At 39.6% G+C, this 19,042-nt stretch overlaps 1 protein-coding gene across 1 annotated transcript; it reads left to right on the top strand.

Moving 5' to 3' along the window:
* The first annotated feature begins 4,255 nt into the window (after nt 1-4,255).
* On the top strand, nt 4,256-18,958 carry prlra (prolactin receptor a). Its single transcript, XM_039779296.1, has 9 exons — nt 4,256-4,435; nt 9,916-10,003; nt 10,261-10,393; nt 11,684-11,853; nt 15,301-15,467; nt 15,772-15,913; nt 16,281-16,377; nt 17,104-17,173; nt 17,309-18,958. The coding sequence occupies exons 2-9, from the start codon at nt 9,934-9,936 to the stop codon at nt 18,359-18,361; spliced, it is 1,902 nt and encodes a 633-aa protein (XP_039635230.1). The 5' UTR covers nt 4,256-4,435; nt 9,916-9,933; the 3' UTR covers nt 18,362-18,958.
* The last annotated feature ends 84 nt before the right edge of the window (nt 18,959-19,042 follow it).

Below are 19,042 nucleotides of genomic sequence, written 5' to 3'. Positions count from 1 at the left end.
CCACCCTTAATACAATCAGACACTTCGTCCAAATGTTTTGCTCGGAATTTTTCTACTCACAAATAGCTGCGTTTAGGCATTAACCAAGGCGTATCAATAAGCCAGCCAAAAAAAAAAATATATATATATATATAATTTATCTTTACATAAAATATGTTAGAGACGTTTTTTTTATTCACTCATCATTGCCTTCATAGATATCATACACAAATCGCTGACATTACATGTCCAGTAGATCAAGACTTTGATAGCAGTGGTGGAATTTACTCAAGTACTGTAATTAAGTAGATATTTCAGTATTTTCCTTTTATGCAACTTTATAGGCCTACCTCTACTCCACTGCAAGTCAGAGGAAAATATAGTACTTTTGACTCCCCTTCATTTATTTGACAGCTTCTTTTTAGGTAAGATTTTACACACCCACAACACATAATGATCTTACTGTACAACATATATTTGCATTTTTATTATTTTCTATGGTGAATATATACATATGTAAATATGTATGTCTTTGTGGTTTGTAAATGAAAATATGTAGGACATTATAAATAATGTGGTAAAGCTATATGATCTAAATATGATGCCATTCATGATGATTTTTATATAGTAGTGGAAAAGAGGTAGGATTAAATAAGCTTCTGTTTTTCCTGTTATTTTTCTGTTATGTTAAATTTATATTTAGTTTTTGTTCTTTTTGTTTTTTATTGTATTGTTTTACATGTCGAAATAAAGCATTCATTCATTCATTCATAATGCATTACAAACAGTACGCTGTATATAATCGTTGAAATTAGTGCATCAATAATGTAATAATTATCCAATAATATGATATCTGACATTATAACCAAGGGGCAGTACTTTTACTTTTGATATTTTAAGTACATTTAGCTGATAATACTTACATACTTTTACTTAAGTGACATTTTCAATGCAAGACATTTTTTTTTTAAAAGATTTCTTCACACAATTTAACCTAAAGATAGTTTTTCCACAGTGACCACTTTCCAGGAATTCTTTCACATGAATGCATGTGTGTGTGTGTGTGTGTGTGTGTGTGTGTGTGTGTGTGTGTGTGTGTGTGTGTGTGTGTGTGTGTGTGTGTGTGTGTGTGTGTGTGTGTGTGTGTTTGGAAAGAAAGGAAGTTCGGTTCAGGAGACAATGATCGGATACTGAAACAGATCCCTAAAGATCCCTAAAAGGAATCTGTCTCTGTCTCCTCCTGTGTCCTCCCAGCTGTTGGTTTTTTCTTGTGCACTTCGAAATTCATTCACCTTTGTGAAATTTGCAGCCTGCATGTTGTTTCTTTTGCAGCCTGCATGTTGTGTACCTGCACAGAGAACTTGTGTTTTTAAGAATCACAGGAGTTGTCCACGTCATTTTCCATACTGGTCTTAGTCCTATTTAGGGTAAAGACAGCTTCCAAGCCAAATATACTTTTTACTATTTTTTGACAGAAATACAGAAACCGAGACATTACATTCTGTTCATTGCTAACATCATGGTCAGGGTTACATCCTGTTCTAAAAACCTGTCAATTATGGCTGTACTTTTCTTTTAAAGGATGTGTGTTCCTCTATAATAGAGGACTAAAAACAAAAAGTGTATTAATCCTTTACATATTCATGTCATATCAACAGTTTAAGTATAGATAAATTCTTTCTCTCTCTCTCTCTCTCTCTCTCTCTCTCTCTCTCTCTCTCTCTCTCTCTCTCTCTCTCTCTCTCACTCACACACACACACACACACACACACACACATTAATGTATAATTAAGAGAGTGACTCTGTGACAGAACATGGGAGGGCAGGGGGAGACAGAAAGGGATGACATGTGGGAGACCTCGCTATGTTTACAGCTCCCAGTAAGAGGAACCAGTGAGGAGAGAGGGTACACATTGTTTTATAAGGTCACAGCCTTCTGATGGTCACAACATGGTTTACAATATTTGTTCATACGTAGGTAGAGTGAGTAAAAATCACTAAGGTAGCAAGCAAGCAAAGTTTATTGATATAGCACCTCTCACAGACACCAGTCACAAAGTGCTTCACAGTCAAAGAAATAAATCAAAGATAAAACACCACATAAAATATACAAGGAGATAAAAAAGACACAAGTTTAAAACACATGCTACCTAACACTAACCCTAAAATGAACAGGAAGCCAGTGCAGAGAGATTACAATAGGTGTCACCACATGTTGGATCGGTTTAAAAGCCTAGCAGCAGCATTTAAGACGGTCTGTAAACGGTTTAAGGAAGTAAAAACGTGAGTTAGCATCTCCATTTAATTTAGGGACACAGCAGACCTACATTTGGCTATGGATTAAAATATGGTGGTCAACAGTATTGAATACGGTGCTAAGGTCCAATAAAACCAAGACTGAACAGTCTCCAGCATCAGTAGCCATTAAAATATCATTTAAGACCAGATTGAGATTTATCAAACGCCCTGTGCAGTTCCAATATTTGAACAAGTTGCTTTTCAACGACCTTTTCTAAAAAATTTAAAAGAAAGTGAGATTGAAACTAGGCCTGTTGTTCTCTGGCAAGGAGGGGTACAGGTTGTTTCTTTAACAGAATATGAACAATGGCCTGCCCTGCTTAATAATATAACTGGGGACACACCCTGATAAAAGAGAGGGGTTTATAATATTGATCATGCATGGGCTGATGAAGTTAAAGGCCTTTAAAAACAGAGAGGTTAGTAGGACATCTAGTGGGCTCAACAAGCGTGTCATTTGTTTCGGCAAGGCTTCAATATAATCTATGGACACAGTACAAAAAGAGCTCAAAATGGATGGATTTTTTTTAATGATTATTTTTTAGGCCTTTATGGACAGGACAACTGAAGAAATGAAAGGGGAGAGAGAGGGGGAACCACATGCAGCAAAGGGCCGCAGGTCAGTGTCGAGGAGTAAACCTCTATACATGCCCGCTCTCCCAACTGAGCTATCTGGGTACCCAACAATGGGTGGATTTGATGAACCATTAGAGAGTGGACAGGACAAGGTTGAGACGTTTGCCCTAACATTTGCAACCTTATTTATAAAATAATTATTTGGACTAATTGGTAGGTTAGGAGTACTGGGAGAGACAATATAGTTTACAGTATCAAAAATAACTTAAGGATTTTTCTTGCTGGATGCTATTAGATTAGAGAAGTAGGAGGATCCCTCAGGCTTCATCATGATATAAATGGTACCCATAAATTCTCTGAGATGCAGTCTGTGTACTTCGAGCTTGGTGGCTTTCCACAAGCGTTCAGTCATTCGACATTTGCGCCTTAAAAAGTGGATAGTTTCATTTATCCATGGGGATGGATTTTTGGAGGGGATCTTACAAAGTTTAAGTGGAGCTACTTTATCGAGCACAGAGGAGCAGTGATTGTTAAATGATTGGACTACAGTGTCCACCTTTCCATCATTTGAAACAATATTATTGTCAAATCCCATAGTAAAATTGACAGCCGCAGCCTCGTTTATGAAACGGTTGGGTCTTATATGGCTAGAAGGTTGAGACTCCAATGTAAAGCAAATATCAAATAAAATACATTTGTGGTCAATGATGCATAAATCCTTAGCAAAAACAAATTCAGTATCTACACCATGTGTAAAAACTAGGTCAGCATGTGTTGAGGAGAGATGACTTTTATTATTGTTTTGCTGAGAAAACCCACAGGTTATATATTTTCATACACAAAATAAATACATACTTACAGCAAGGGCATACTGTATTGGTGTATTACAGGGCAGTTTTAAGTCTGGGAATTCCCTGATGGTACGATTGTGAGATAATGTTTTTACATTTTGGAAAGATGGGCTTCTTTGGAGTAGAAGTAGGTTTCCCTCTGGTTTTGTCACTTAGGAGGAAATTACATTGACTGTCATTTAAATCCTGGAGAGATAGGCCTACCTTAACCACAACCACTAGGTCACACAATCCCTGAACATAATGAACAATGAACACAAATTGAAAAAGAATATTATGTAGGCCTAATATAAAAGAAATTGGGTAGACACACAAAACAAATCAATTTGAATGACAATATGTTACATTGAACACATTTTAAGCTCCCAAATCTCCCATTCGTTTTCAATTGCTACGCCTTTGAAAAACTGCTGAATGCCACACTCATCAACTCACTTTGTCCCTCCTCTGTGGCAACCACAGACTGTATGGTGGCCACCAAAGCCGGGGGCAGGGTTAACAATCTGCCCCGCCCTACTCAGGATCATTGAGGTAGGCACGGAGAGTGGATGTTGCGATTTCTCCGCTGAGTCGCTGGCAGGACGGCTGAGTGGCAACGCAGGTGCCCTTTACTTCTGTCATCCCGGTAAACCAGTTATAATAGTAAAAGTTCCGCTTTACTGGGAACCGACAGAGGAGTCACCACGGCTAAGGCACCGAGGGAGAAACTTAAAACTCCGCTCAGCTGCTGGTAAGATACAGCCTACATTTATCTTTTGTATTATAACATCAGGATCGAGTGAACACAGAGGCGCGGAGCACGTAGAGTTATACTGTATGCTTCTCATTGGTGGGCAACGTGTTCAGGCCAGTTTCACATGATGGACCCCCCCCCATCAGGATCATTTTTGTACCAACCATATTGCCTTTAAAATAGCAGTTTAATGCATTTTAGATATCATTATTTGAACGTTACAGATTATGTTATAAAGTCCTTATCTGTTCATTATTGTTGCAAGCTGCTTAGAAGCGCAGGTTACAGCAAACGTTTATGAAGGACCATATTGCCATATCATTTAAAAGAAGATCAAACCTGTTGTTGATGCTTGTTGTTACATTTAAAGACCCAATCAGTTACGTTAACGTGTTTATTACTAAATGAGACAGATGAAAAAGCATGGTTAGTTTTTGGATGGATATATTTCAGATAATGTGAGTCATCATACGAGTTTTCCCATAACATAATTAAATCTGTCGAACTTGTGCAAAATGGCTTATTTCTTAAACTGTAACTGCATGAAATTAATTTAGAGGGAAATACAAAAAAAAATGGGAAGTTTAGTCACAAATAACAATAACCTTACTAGGTCAGTTTACTTATACTATTTGCGTGTTCCTCTGGATAAAGACATATTCCCTGGTTGACAGTTGACTGATTGGCAGGTTATTTCCTTCAGCCTAGGAGGATGATGATGCTGGGATGTCAGCCACATAATGGGATTTCCATTCTCATGATCTGGTCCTCCTCTGGTCAGGAAGAGGTGAAAGAGGCCATTGGCTATTATAGCACCAAATTGATCAGCTCAATAGGTGCCTGCAGCTTACTGACTATTTCCACTGTTATCCCTGCACTGGCCTTTATACAGTCAGTGTTGCATGCTAACTGCAGCTGTTATTAATAGGTCAAACAGCATAATTGAAGCATAAAATCCATCTAGGATTCTTTTTTTAATCAGTACACTGGTTGTGCCTTTATTTTCAAATGCTTGCACACCAATTATAACTCTGAGATCAGTTTGATCAGTTCTCCAGATCAGAAAGGCTTGCCTTTTGTTTTGTGACAAATGCTCATTTAATATTACAGAAAGTGTACTGTAATGTGGGTATTCTCTGTACAGGTGAGCTTACATTATATTATTATTTATAATGTACTGGTTGGTGGTGTTGCTGCTGTGACGCAGACAGTAATGGGCAACATAAGTGATGACATGACAATAAATTCTTTTCACAACCCTATGCTCTTTTGTAAGGCAATTACTTACTAATGCACTCTGCCTTATTTTTTGTAATTAAACCACAAAAGAAGTATTCATTCTTCCCTCTCATGTGTACATACACAGCATGGCTATCTCACTCAGTGTTTCTATTTGTCAAGGACAGACCAGATGGAGCTGAGTTGGGATTTTATTAAACGCACCATCAGAAAAGCACATCCCTGCAGCCGCAATTATCTCCTAGCAGAGCCACCTACGGTCAAATCTATCCCTCACACCCCAGCTGTGTCAGGAGAAATCAGATGTTCAATGAATTTACCTTTAAACACATGCACTAGGCTAATGTGTGGAACTGTAGTGGCCCACTATACAATTGTTTCCTTTTATCTTACTAATCTAATTCTTAACGTCAAGGCTGTGTTGTCTGGTGTCCTTGAAGTATTTATTTTCCATTGCGTGAGTCCTTTAAACACAGGAGGGCACAGGATAGGATTGGCCAAGACCATAGAGGAAGTGCAATTTTTACAGGGCTACACATTTACAACAACAAATTAGTAAATTGTGTTGTAGGTAGTGTAGCTGGAACACTGCTGAAATAGGTGACACATGATTTGTGTTTTTCTTTAATGGTTTTTCTGTATGTAGTTGAAATAAATGTGCTCTTTTAGGGGCCTTTTATTCATTTATGCAGACACATGCACATGGCTGTTTGTGAGTGAGTAAGCACCACCATACTTCTGTGTACCTGCGTGTGTTTTTGTATGCAGATTGTGTGTCATATTGTTGTACCTTGAGCTTAGTGTAGCTCTGTGTATTTTTTAACTCTCGCTGTACAGTGAATGTACAAAAGGAAATTGTATTTTACAGAGCAAAAGATGGAAAGTTACGTATGTCAGAGAACTATACCCAAACATATCGATTGGTATTAAACTGGGATCTTAAGCTTGTGTAAGTCTACAGTATCCACCAGTAGTATGACTAAATCTTTGTAGAAGAAAAGCCATGCGGTCGTTAAAATCAAGTTTTCATCTCCTTAAAATTTATTCAGCAACTTCAAGTTAGACATCTTGTTTTCTGTTGCATTCTGCCCATAAATACCTTTCTGAGAAACAAAAAGTTCCTAGTTCCTAGTTTCAGTTGATGATCAAACCGGTTATTTTACAGTACCAAGAAGTGTTTCGTCTGCTCTGGAGGAGCACAGGTCAACTTTTTATGAAAGCAGTTTGAGTGATTCCTCTTATCTGTTTTACATATCCCTTCAATTCCTGGCCAGATTTACAAATTGTAATGTACACAATCTATGTTTTTAATTTTTCTTCTATCCACGGCTGAATTTTCAAATTGTAACATACACTGTCTATATTTTCTGTTATGAGGGCAGATACTTAAGGAGCTGTTGCAACAACGAGCCACATTTCTATCATGCCAAACCTGTTGATCTACTTTATGTGAATTCCCTGTGGCGCAATAGTTGCTGTAGATCTATAGACACCGTTACTGTATTGTTTATATACTGAAGCTTTCATTTATGATAGTGGCTACAGCAGAGCGGCTATGCCCAGAGGAAAAGGAGGCTCAATTGCTTATTTTATGTGCGCTGCATGTAAAAATATATTTAATATAAAACTGAAATATGTGGCTGTGCAGTAAATCATTAAGGATGTTTTGTGTATTGCTGTTCCTAGAATCAGGACTGCTATTCTGCTTCTGTGGTGCTCATCTGTGTCTTTCAGTGCATGAAAAAGAAACATTCCTTATTAATCACCTTTGCAACGGTCGGCTGTCGTACTACCATGCCCGGGGGATCATCTTGGTTCACTGCTCACATTTTTACCTAAACATGTCATTTGACCTGTACTCTCCTCACCTTTTGATATTGAGAGGCAGCGGACGAACACAAATCGTAAATGATTCATAGTCTCACCATGACCTGTCTGATTTATTTCAAATTTTTTTTGTATGTTACATTAAAATGTAGTGAATTTATAGATCATGCAGGTATATCTCTGGGTATTATTCACCTAAAGCCTGTGCTCTGTTTCAAGACATGAGACATTACCTTAAATGTCGGTCGCTTCTATATAATTTTCTCAAGTGTATATCTGTCATTTTAACCGTGCTACATAACTGTTCACCACGTTAAACCATATGTACAACTATGGAGCAGTGGGTCAGTAAGCAAGCAGTTAAATGTAAGTTGGCTTTCTATGATGGCCATAAATGTGGAGGGATATACATTATGTAATTAACAAATAAGAATTAGGGGCTCCTAAGGTAAAACTGAGAAATTTCCAGACCATTATTATCTGTTAAGGGGAAAAAGATTCTCACTGTTCTCACGGCCAACGTTTTCCCAGCTTAGCAGCTTATTCATTTTGGGCTACTGATTACGTAAGAAGGCTATATACAGCAGGTGGCTAATCCTTGACCTTAATGCCAATTATCAGATCATGGTGAGGTTATTGAAATTAAGGCACCATAAAGAAGAGTTGGGAACAGTCAGTTACCGGAAGTCTTTATGTTATTAAAGTAGTGTAACAGCCTTAAAACAAGCAGCCTGCACAGCTTTGTAGTGTTTTAAACAAATCCTAACCAGTGAGAAACCTCAGGTGTCATGCCAATATTTGCCAGGTAGGTGGGACAGTGCAAGTACACATATGTGGATGGGGCATGCACACTAGAAAAGTTCCTAATTAAAATAACAATGTTGAAAGACTTTTTCTGAAGCAATAGTGAATTCTCACTGGCTTAAAAATGCATACACATACTAGTCTCTGACTGGATGTGTCTGTTTGGAAGAGCATTTCTTATATTCCATTTCCTCGTACTTCAGACATCAGACATTTTTTGCATCATCCGTTTTCCATGTTTGGCTAAATGTTTTGAGAGCCTAATGTTTTGAGGGTCATTTGCATATAATAGCATTTATTTAGACTTAGCTTTATTTCATTTAAGAACATTCCACAGTACATTAGACAGTACACAAAATCTCCATGTATGCATCCAGAGGCAGATTTTTCAGGACTTCCATTGCAGAGGGGACAAAACCCCTGCTGAAGCGAGCTCTTTCCCATTAAAGTGTTCTTTGTCTCCGACAAGATGGTAGTAATGTGAAGTGCTGATTGAGGGGGTGATCAGTGTCATTTGCTATTGTGAGTGCTAAGCGTGTGATGTCTCTGAGGTTTATATCTGACGGACTAGGTCTGGTCAGGCAGACGGTTTTGGAGGTAGTATGTGTAAGAATTTAAACATGCATGTCGGTAATTCAGCTTTTTCTTTGCCTTCGATGGAGTAGAGCAAGTCAAGAGATCGCTCTATTCAATACGTCAAATCCTCAACTGACAGCAACAATTCGTCATCAGAAATCAGAAGAAAGGGAGAGAGCATGTGAGGGATAAAGTGCAACATCAGCTCCAGCATCTATTTACTCTCTCTGTCTCTCTCTCTCTCTCTCTCTCTCTCTCTCTCTCTCTCTCTCTCTCTCTCCTCCCTGGCATTCAGTAATAGCTCAAACATCTGCACATGGCTAGGGAATAGCAGATTTCCAAGTCATGTGAATGGGAATCGGAAAAACCCGCCTCCCACTGTGTGTGTCTCTGTCGTTGAGGCAAATCCTGAACTGAGGTTATGCAATCAGTCACGCTGCATGTGCCAGCTGGTAGAGGTAGAAAGAAACGGAGATGATGTTTTTTTAATCCTCAGTGAAACGGTATATATTCACAGTAGAAGATTTTCTTTCAGTTCATCACATTTACTGTTCTGAGATTTTGTGTCAGTTTTAATATAATTATCATGTCTGTTTAAGGCATGAATATTTTGTAAGTTAAGTCCAAAGACAGGATTCAGTAATGTTCTCAAAAAAATTTTTTTAATTATATTCTGTATCACCGCTGAAAAGCATATATTATCTCTGCATTAAAGTATTCAGTATTCTAATCGGTTCACTTGTGGATGACATTCTTTTATCTCATTTCTTCCTAATTATGTCTTCAAGGGCTTTAAATTAATTGTAGTATTGCACCTATGACTTTACCGTCAAGCAGGGTGTGTGACAATAACAAAACATCTCAGCTACAGCAGGCGGTTTTCCTTTGTCATGCAAGCAGGTTGTGACTCAATACAAGAATATGCAGTTCTGCTGTTGTGGCAGACAGCATCAAACATTGTGGGTCATGTGATTTGTCAACAGCACAGATCAGACAATTCCCCCATACTCACCTGTCTTTTGTCTTTTCAGCCAAGGCTTTGTGGTGCCATGATGAAGAAAGCCGTGGAAGTCATCCTGTTGTTGTTGCTGTTCTTCACGCCACATACAATGGGAAAACGTAAGTGTTTGGATCGAGCCAGACTTGAAACACAGTCTCAGTATCTTGAGAGGAAACAGGAGCCACAGCTGCACAATTAACAGGTGCTAAGTAATAGTGTTGTTTATCTGTGATCTGATATTGATATCTGATATTGTTGCGGTATATTACACATCACATTACACATAATACATAAACATAATTGTAACATAATACACACTGTTAAGAATATTATGTAGTATTTGCTTTCATATCCTCTTTTTCCTGTCTGTCTTAAGGCGTCAGCCCGCCAGGGAAGCCCGCACTGACCAGATGCCGTTCTCCCGAAAAAGAGACCTTCACTTGCTGGTGGGAGCCAGGCTCTGATGGGGGACTGCCCACTACCCACGCCCTGTACTATCGCAAAGAAAGGTGAGTGTCTTCCAGTTTCATGCAGTAACAGACTCACTTCATTGAGTTTCTTCATTGAGAATTCTAATGTACGATTGCAGCAGTTGGTTTGATTTTGTCAGGTCTGAAGGGCTCAGATGAGGGCGTCAGATCAACATTAGTCTCGCTTTCCAAACCACAGCGAGTAAGGTCCCTCTACACATACACTCCTGGATAGGAGAAAAAAAACGGCCTGGGTTGTTTGCATTTCTTTATACCAATCACAATTGTCTTGGGCGGTGCTAAGCTCAGGTCGCAGCGACGGTGTATCTGCAAATTGATCTTGGGAAGGAAACTTGTTTTGGTGGAAGATTTGCACCCTGCAAACGAAAACGCCACATACAATATTAAATGAAGTTAACTGTTCACACAATACAGTAACATGAGCTATTTATATAAGCTGGATACATGGTTTAACGTAATTTGCTTTTACCAGTGTATCCCTGTGTGTTTTTCATCCCTAACAATCCCACCAATCGGTCCCAAAACATTCCAGTTAGAGAGTTAAACATATTCTTTGTAAAGCTTTACAATCACTCACCGAAAGAACCAAGCAGGCCTGCCCTGTTGCACAATCTAAAGTTTCTTCAAAAATTGCCATTTTCAGCAAATAGCTTGCTAGCTCAAAGTTTGTTGATGTTTCCCAAAACCCACAGAGCTTTGCAAGGCGAGGGACATCCAGCGGAAGATCCGGAGACGACGGATGTTCCGGCGATTAATCAGTAAATGAATCGTCGTCAGTCCAGACTACATCAACATAGAAGAATAATCAAGCTTAATGTCATTATGGCCATTGCAGTAAACCTTATTGGACGCCTTTACATTCTCAAGGCCGGCGCAGTTGTCAGTGATCAGCCTACCTGGTGGTTTGGGGCCAACCCCTGCCATTGGCCTGGGGAGGTTGTAGGTCAGAGTAGCCACCAGCGGCTTCCTTTCACTTCAGCGCTTCAACGGTTCCTCTGACCAATTCACACCAGTTGCTGCTTCAGCAGGTCTACTGGGACTCAGCTGACTTATTTTGGATGTACTTTTGAGGAGAAAACATCCTAGAGATGAGGCAAACCTGTGGCATATAGGAGCTTCTTACAGTGAACTAAAAAAACAGAAGATGCAAAACCAATAATACACAGGGTACAGGCGTAATAGGACAGCATAAACACACAGAAATGTAGCATGAAGAATTCATGCTGTTCTTTGAAAATGTAAATGTAAGTGCAGTACAGCACAAATGCACACATGCAATGACATGCTGTTCCCCTGCTTCTCTTACAGCTCAGAGAGAGTGTACGAGTGTCCCGACTACCACACAGCTGGAGAGAACTCCTGCTTCTTTAACAAGAACGACACGTCCATCTGGGTCAACTACAACATCACTGTGGTGGCCACCAACGCACTGGGCAGCAACTTCTCCGACCCCGTGGATGTAGATGTAGTGTACATTGGTAAGCAAATGTGCTTTTTTTGGGTCGTATTTGCTCTCGTTGTTATATTCGAGGCACAATTTCCCCCTGAGGATTAAAAATGTGTATTTTAACTCACACTCACACAGCTGCTCAATAGCACACCGGGTTACACTGGGTCTAATGCTCTCTGTATACTAAGTGTACTAACCCTCCCTCCAGCTGTAACTGCACCCTAAAGGTCACCATTTTAAAGCAGTGAAATTTAAAAAAAAATATTTTGTCAGCCTGCTGAACAAACTAATAATGATCAAACCAAATGTAAGAGAAATAAAGGGGCTTGAGGAATACATCTGTTGATATTCTATATTTAAACCAAAAACTGATCCCAGTAACAAATATTACTATCCCAAGCCTATATAGCTTTTTCCTCTATGCCACAGACATCCATTGTTGTTCAAAAACTATCAAAACACATAAAAGTGCCATACTGTTGCACTGACATGTTGCATTGCATGTGTAGTTTATTTTGAGTCAATCCCACATACACCGTCCTGCTGCCGGGAATACTCACCAGAGCACCAAATACGAATTAATCCATGGCTGAAAATAGTTCCTATTTTCTCCTCTTTGAGTGATGTTTTTTAAGATCTAAAGTGGCCCGAGCTGTTAATATATACAATATATATATATATATATATATATATATATATATATATATATATATATACATATGGTATTTGTGACCCATTTTAAAAGTAGGAACACATGGGGCTTGGGGATGGGGAAGGGGAAGGCCACAGACAGGGTAGGGTAGTTGACAGTTGACAGTACTGAGAGATGAAGTAACTGCTGGTTTTGGTCTTTTCATGTGATTTGTTGACAACAAGAAACATGTAGAATAGTTCCAGCCTTTGTTTTTCATCTGGCATCTGATTGAATATATACATACTGGGTAGCTTTACTTGATATTATGTAACAATATATAAATATTGAATGCGATATGGAATTAGTCCCATCTTGTCATGTTGCCAAATACAAAAGTTGTTTTGCTTATGAAATATCCAAAAGGGAGATGTAAAGACTAATGTATCATCCTTGCCCTTGAGGCGTAAGTGCTCCTCTTCCTCTTGTCTCTAATAGTTGCACAGCACAGCATTACTCCTACACTTCCTTTGTCCTACCTCACAATTGTCAACTATATCTCAAGAAGATAACTTAAATAAGATTAACTTAAAGGGTGATAGAATGATTATATAGGGTATTTCACACTGTTCCTTATGGTCTCCTAATGGGGTATGTAACATTAGTTGGGCTGAAAATGGCCTGGTTGATATTTTATTGGCCCTTATGCATCCCTGTGTTTTGGCCCTATTTGTAACAAGAGCTTTAATTCCAAATATGGTATGGTCATGAATATTTAGATGAGCTGCGCGCTGCTCATCTAAAGCTCATCTTAGCCCCGTACACACGTAGAGACGCGCGCTGATTGGTTGAGCGAATCGCCATACACACGCATTAGAGGTCGCGTGCTGATTGGTTGAGCGAATCCCCAATACACACACATTAGAAACGCGACAGAATCTCATATTCCAGACACTGCAATGTTTCCTTACCAAATTCACTTCTGAGACTTTTTTATGCGAGAAATCAACTATATAAAGCTCAAATATGGGCCGTTTTACGAAAATGCATGGCTAATTGCAAATTTGGTAAAACTGTGTGTCGGAGTTCAGCTGCCTGTGTTGCTGCCTCGCCGCCCGGCCTGCCTTCCTCCACAGACCCCGGCCTGCTGTGAGCTCGATTGAGCTCCGGCAGCCCACAGCACCTCATACCCGCGCAAAGTCACCGTTTGGGCTAATGGACTAGCTACCAAACACCGCTGCCCTGACAGAGCTCCAGGGCCTGCATCTCCTCTCTTCCTGCTAGCTAAATGGCCCGTGTGTGAGAGCGCGGTCAGCGAGCTTGTTACACCAGCAATCTCTTACCACATGTTACACACATGTCACGCCACTTAGCTATACAACATACCTAAAGGTCTTATAAAGCTAACAACGGTTTCCGATTTCAAGTTAATGAATATTTGTGAGCTGTAAGGGTTTGTAGCTTCGTTCGCGACTGTCCCTTCAATCCTATGTGTACAGATTGCGGCTAGTTATTTTCATTTTGGTCGTAATTCGAGTATATTTACAGTTTGAATTTCGTCACGCCACTTACACAACATCTAACTAAATGTTTTATTAAGCTAACAACGGTGTCCGATTTCAAGTTAATGAATTTTTGTGAATTCCAGAGGAATTCTAAGAGGAGGCTGGCTAGCTCTCATTGATAGAGCTCCATCCAGCCGCAGGCTCTATCAATGAGACTCACGGACAAGCGGCGTTTATTTCCCCAGTCATTTGTTTAAATAACTCAACACATTATAATTACACACATTAAAAGAGTAACTGGAACCTGTGGTAAGAGAATGCTGGCATAACAAGCTCGCTGACCGCGCTCTCACTCACATACACCGTGCATTTAGCTAGCAGAAAGAGGGGAGTTGCAGGCCCTGGAGCTCTGTCAGAGCAGCGACGTTTCGTAGTTCATTAGCCCAAAACGGTGACTTTGCGCGGGTATGAAGTGCCGTGGGCTGCCAGACAAAATTTGCAATTAGACATCAATTTTCGTAAAACGGCCCATATTTGACCTCTACATAGTTGATTTCTCCCATAAAAAAGTCTCAGAAGTGAATTTAATGGTAAAATAGCATATGAACAATGTATACAATTTCTGAGATCTGCACGACCTAGATTCAGAAGACTAACTGAACACAGGTCAGTTGTGTAGCCTATGTAAATGTTGGGGCGTGACAAACACAGACTAGAGCCAAATGAGGAGGAGCCGCAATAGTTGACGTCAACTATGGGGCTCGTTGAGATTCGCCCGTTTTCAGAGGCAGTTTCAAATAGTGAGATTTGCAGAGAAAAGAGGTGTCAATGGGATTTAGAGGTTCTATGTATGTCCTAGTTACCCACTAAACTGTCATTATTCAACTATGACAAGGTAAAATCAGTTTTGCATTCTATCACCCCTTTAAAGCCTAAACACTGACAATTATCTCAACCACGTCGCCACAAAATGCCTGCTGAGCTAACTTTGGCTCATTTACAGTTACTTTGCTGTTAATTAATGAGCACTGTTCCTGTCAAATTAACAAATAAACAAATAAATACAATTAAATACTTATTTATTAAATTTGAGTGAAATTTTGTGACTTTTAAATTTGGAAAGTCACTCTTTAAGGCAAATGGTGTACTTTTAAATAGAGGAAGAGACATGGACACCTGTCTATTGAGAAAACTGGAAACGCCTTACACACTCACAATTGGCTCATATAATGTAACTGTGGTATGAACATTATTACATTCTTTTTCTCTTCCTCCCTCTCAGTGATGCCCACACTAAACACACCATTACTTATTCACGTTTCTCTCTCTCCCTCTCCAGTCAAGCCTAATCCTCCAGAGAAGCAAACCGTGACTGTAATGGAGGACAAGGGCTGGCCCTTCCTCCGGGTGTCATGGGAACCGCCACAAAAAGCTGACACACGGTCAGGTTGGATCACTCTCATCTACGAGCTCCGCGTCAAGTTGGAAGAGGAAAATGAGTGGGAGGTATGCAACTCATTACCTGTCTAAGGGAGTGGCCAAGCGGTTAAAATGTTCAATCCTCATGTTAGTGAAATACTCGTGAGGTGCATTTTAACCTGACCTCCACCTCTTTGTGGCTATTGACAGGATGAAACATTTTCACCGGGGATGTTTCTGATTAATGTCCTCCTAAAATCAAATAAATTCTTTATTTTTTTTATTATTATACCTTACAACTTTTATTATCTGTATGTTAACAACTTCAAAGACTGATTGGGCTGTGCATAATTCCTCACATTGTGTAAATTTGTGCGTGTTGTGTTTCCAGATGCACCTTGCAGGCCATCAGAAGACATTTAACATTTTCAGCGTGCGGTCAGGTGGTAAATACCTTGTTGAGGTGCGCTGTAAGCCCGATCATGGATTTTGGAGTGAATGGAGTTCCACTTCCTACATCAAAGTTCCTGACTGTAAGACATCTACCAACAATCATCTACTGTACACTTCACAGTATATATGAATATAATACCATGTACTTTTTTAAAAGATATGATGCATTTATTAAAGTAATAGTGCAACAGCTAGTCCGGCTCTGTCCAAAGTTTTCCCTGTCGTTATGCTATGCTAAGCTATAAGCTAACCATATCCAGACTTGAGTCCTGATCCAGCTGTCAGCAAGAAATCAAATAAACGTATTTCCCTTTAACTAATGGTAATTGGATAGAAGCAGGATGTTTATGTAATTATGCATTAAACTAATTCAATATCCTATAATATATATTACCATAGGAATAAATAGATAATAGGACACTAATGTTGTTGGGTTGTGTCTTACAGATTTCCATCGAGAGAAATCAGTGTGGATCCTCCTTACAATCTTTTCTGCCTTCATCTTCCTCATCCTCACATGGTTGCTTCATATGAACAGCCGCAGGTAAAACAATGATCATGCATTTATGATGCAATGCGTTTGGTGAAATGTTATTTTTTATTGTAATATGAATACATGTTATATGCTACAGAGGCCCAGAGCGGCTGTTTACCTCAAGTTCACAACATAATCATTAGCATATCTTAAGATACCTTTTATTTTCGTTGTGATGGTGACTGAACTATCCCATTAAAAAGGTGCATATATTTGTTTTTTAAGCACATTATTAGTCAGTGCTTTGTTGTAGAATTACAACACAGAATCCCAATTATTAATTAGGAGGAGAAAAGTGTGACTGCAACTTTATTAATTTTTTTATTGACAGTGTATAGATAACTAAGAAATTCAAGTATTTACTTAAGAAAACCAATGTCTGTTATTTAAAAATTCTAAAGCTAATATTTAATAGCTATTACAGAATAGTTAAATGTTATTGTCATTTGTTACAGTTACTGTTTTTTGCATATCTTTCTTATTGATGGAAACTAAACTATCACTTTGTCATTGCAAGATAATGAAAGACCTAAACTGAAACAGTTTAATATCTTGAGATATTGTGATACATAAGTTGTGATCATAAAATAAAAGGGCTTATGTAACCGCTGATACTCTGGGCTTCAATATTGTACAGCAAGATAAGATTGTTATTATCATCTCATACTTATTGATTATTCCTCTGCTGCTCACAAGCCCTGACATAGATATCTTGTTTTTTTTCCATGTGTGAAGTCTAAAGAATTGTATTCTGCCGCCAGTCCCTGGTCCTAAAATCAAAGGATTTGATAAGCAGCTTCTCAAGGTAAAGCAGCTACATATGGAACAAGGTTTTGATTAATACAAAAACTCTGAAAATAATCATTTTTAAATAAGAAAAAGGACGTATGACTATTGTATCACTACTTTTCTGTAACTGAATTTTCCTCTTTGTGTGTAGAATGGCAAGTCTGACGAGATCTTCAGTGCACTGATGGTGTCTAATTTCCCTCCAACCACATCATCCAACTATGAGGACTTGCTGGTGGAGTACTTAGAGGTGTATGTTCCCGTGGAGCAGGAGCTGATGCAGGAAGAAAGCAAGGATCTACATGGTGGTTCCCTCAAATGTGAGCGCTCCACATCTGACAGCGACTCTGGCCGGGGCAGTTGCGATAGCCACACTCTGCTTATGGATAAGTGTGGGGAGGCAAAAAAAGAAGGGAGGCATACAGATAGGGAAAGCAGTCGAAGGCTGACAGAGGCACAGAGGCACCAGAAGGGCTGGGAGGAAGATACGTTGACCTACGCTCATGGAGACATGGTTAGCCCTGACATGTCCAACGGAAGGGTGAAGACCTGGCCCTCTGTGTTTTCTCCACTGCCCCGGTATAGCTCAAACCCACTGGACAAACAGAGCTCACTTGAGATGGCAAAACAGCATTGCCTCTCCCAGCCTGGCCACAGCACCAAGGAGGCTCTCGGACCGAGCAACTGGGACCTCTGCTTGGGCAACAAGCAACCTCATCTGCTCCATCCCCAGACACAGGTCGGCTGGCAACTCCAGGCCCACAGCGAAGTCAACATCTCCAACATTGGCCGCAAACAGGCACCTGCTGGTCTGCAGTCGCCCGCTCTCCGATCCACCGAGTACGTTGAAGTCCAGAGGGTTAACAAAGAGGATTTGGTACTTCTCCAGCCTGTTGTGTCAGGCTGTGGCCGCATTGAAGGTTACCCCCAGAAGCCCAAGGAGAAGGACTACAGCAAGGTGAAGGGGGTGGACAGTGACAATATGCTGTTGCTCCAGAGAGAGGTGATGGAAGAAGACTGGTGCCCTGGTGTGAACCAGGAGATTAATGGAGTGACAGGGAACTGCTACACATCGTCCACAGTTAGCCCTACTCATAAGCCTACAGCCTGCATTCACACTGCCATACCGGTTCAGGCCGACATGGCCCTGGCGATGAATGGTTATGTTGACACTGCCACCATGTGCACCATGCCCACCTGCTAACTGCCACACAAGCTCAACTGGCAGGTCTGGGACATTGCAAGACCTGTTTTAGGTCGGGACTGAACACTAACAGAAAACACTAACACTGGAGGATTAAGACAATATTTTGCTGTTAACTCTGTTTATTTTCCATTTTTTCCTCATGTAAGAGATGTCTTTTCTCTAATTATGCTGCAGTGTCACATTTTGAAGAAGAAAAATTTGATTGAATAATAATCTTCATTCAACTTCAAAAGGAATATGATTGATTGTATAAAATATGTTACTAAATGCTGCCATTATGATTAATTATGTCTTTATTTGTCATAAATATTTTTCTCCTCCACAGGCATGTTTCATGAACTTTTTTAATGTCATTTATCAAATATATTGATCTATTCTGGTGTAATGTGGGTATCTGTTAAAATGATTTGTGTAAAATCCCAGTTGCAGAAAGCTTACACTTGCAATGTTTTTGTTTTGTTTCAATTTTGTATGTGCTTATTTTCTCTGCTTCCTGTAGAAGACTACATCTTAAAGACATTATGGCGTACTGCAGCGCCCACTACTGGTCAGAGTGAACCACATGAAATTAAAATATAATTTTACCTTTTTAAATAGTCTCTGATAAAAATATATTTTTAACAGTTTCCGTTCAACTTCTTGTAGATGCATTATTCTGTTGTGGCTACAGTATGAAAA

Source organism: Perca fluviatilis, chromosome 17 (assembly GCF_010015445.1).
Source record: "Perca fluviatilis chromosome 17, GENO_Pfluv_1.0, whole genome shotgun sequence".
Classification (NCBI taxonomy): domain Eukaryota; kingdom Metazoa; phylum Chordata; class Actinopteri; order Perciformes; family Percidae; genus Perca; species Perca fluviatilis.
Note: the sequence above shows the minus strand (reverse complement) of the source record. Positions and strands in the feature narration are given on the sequence as shown.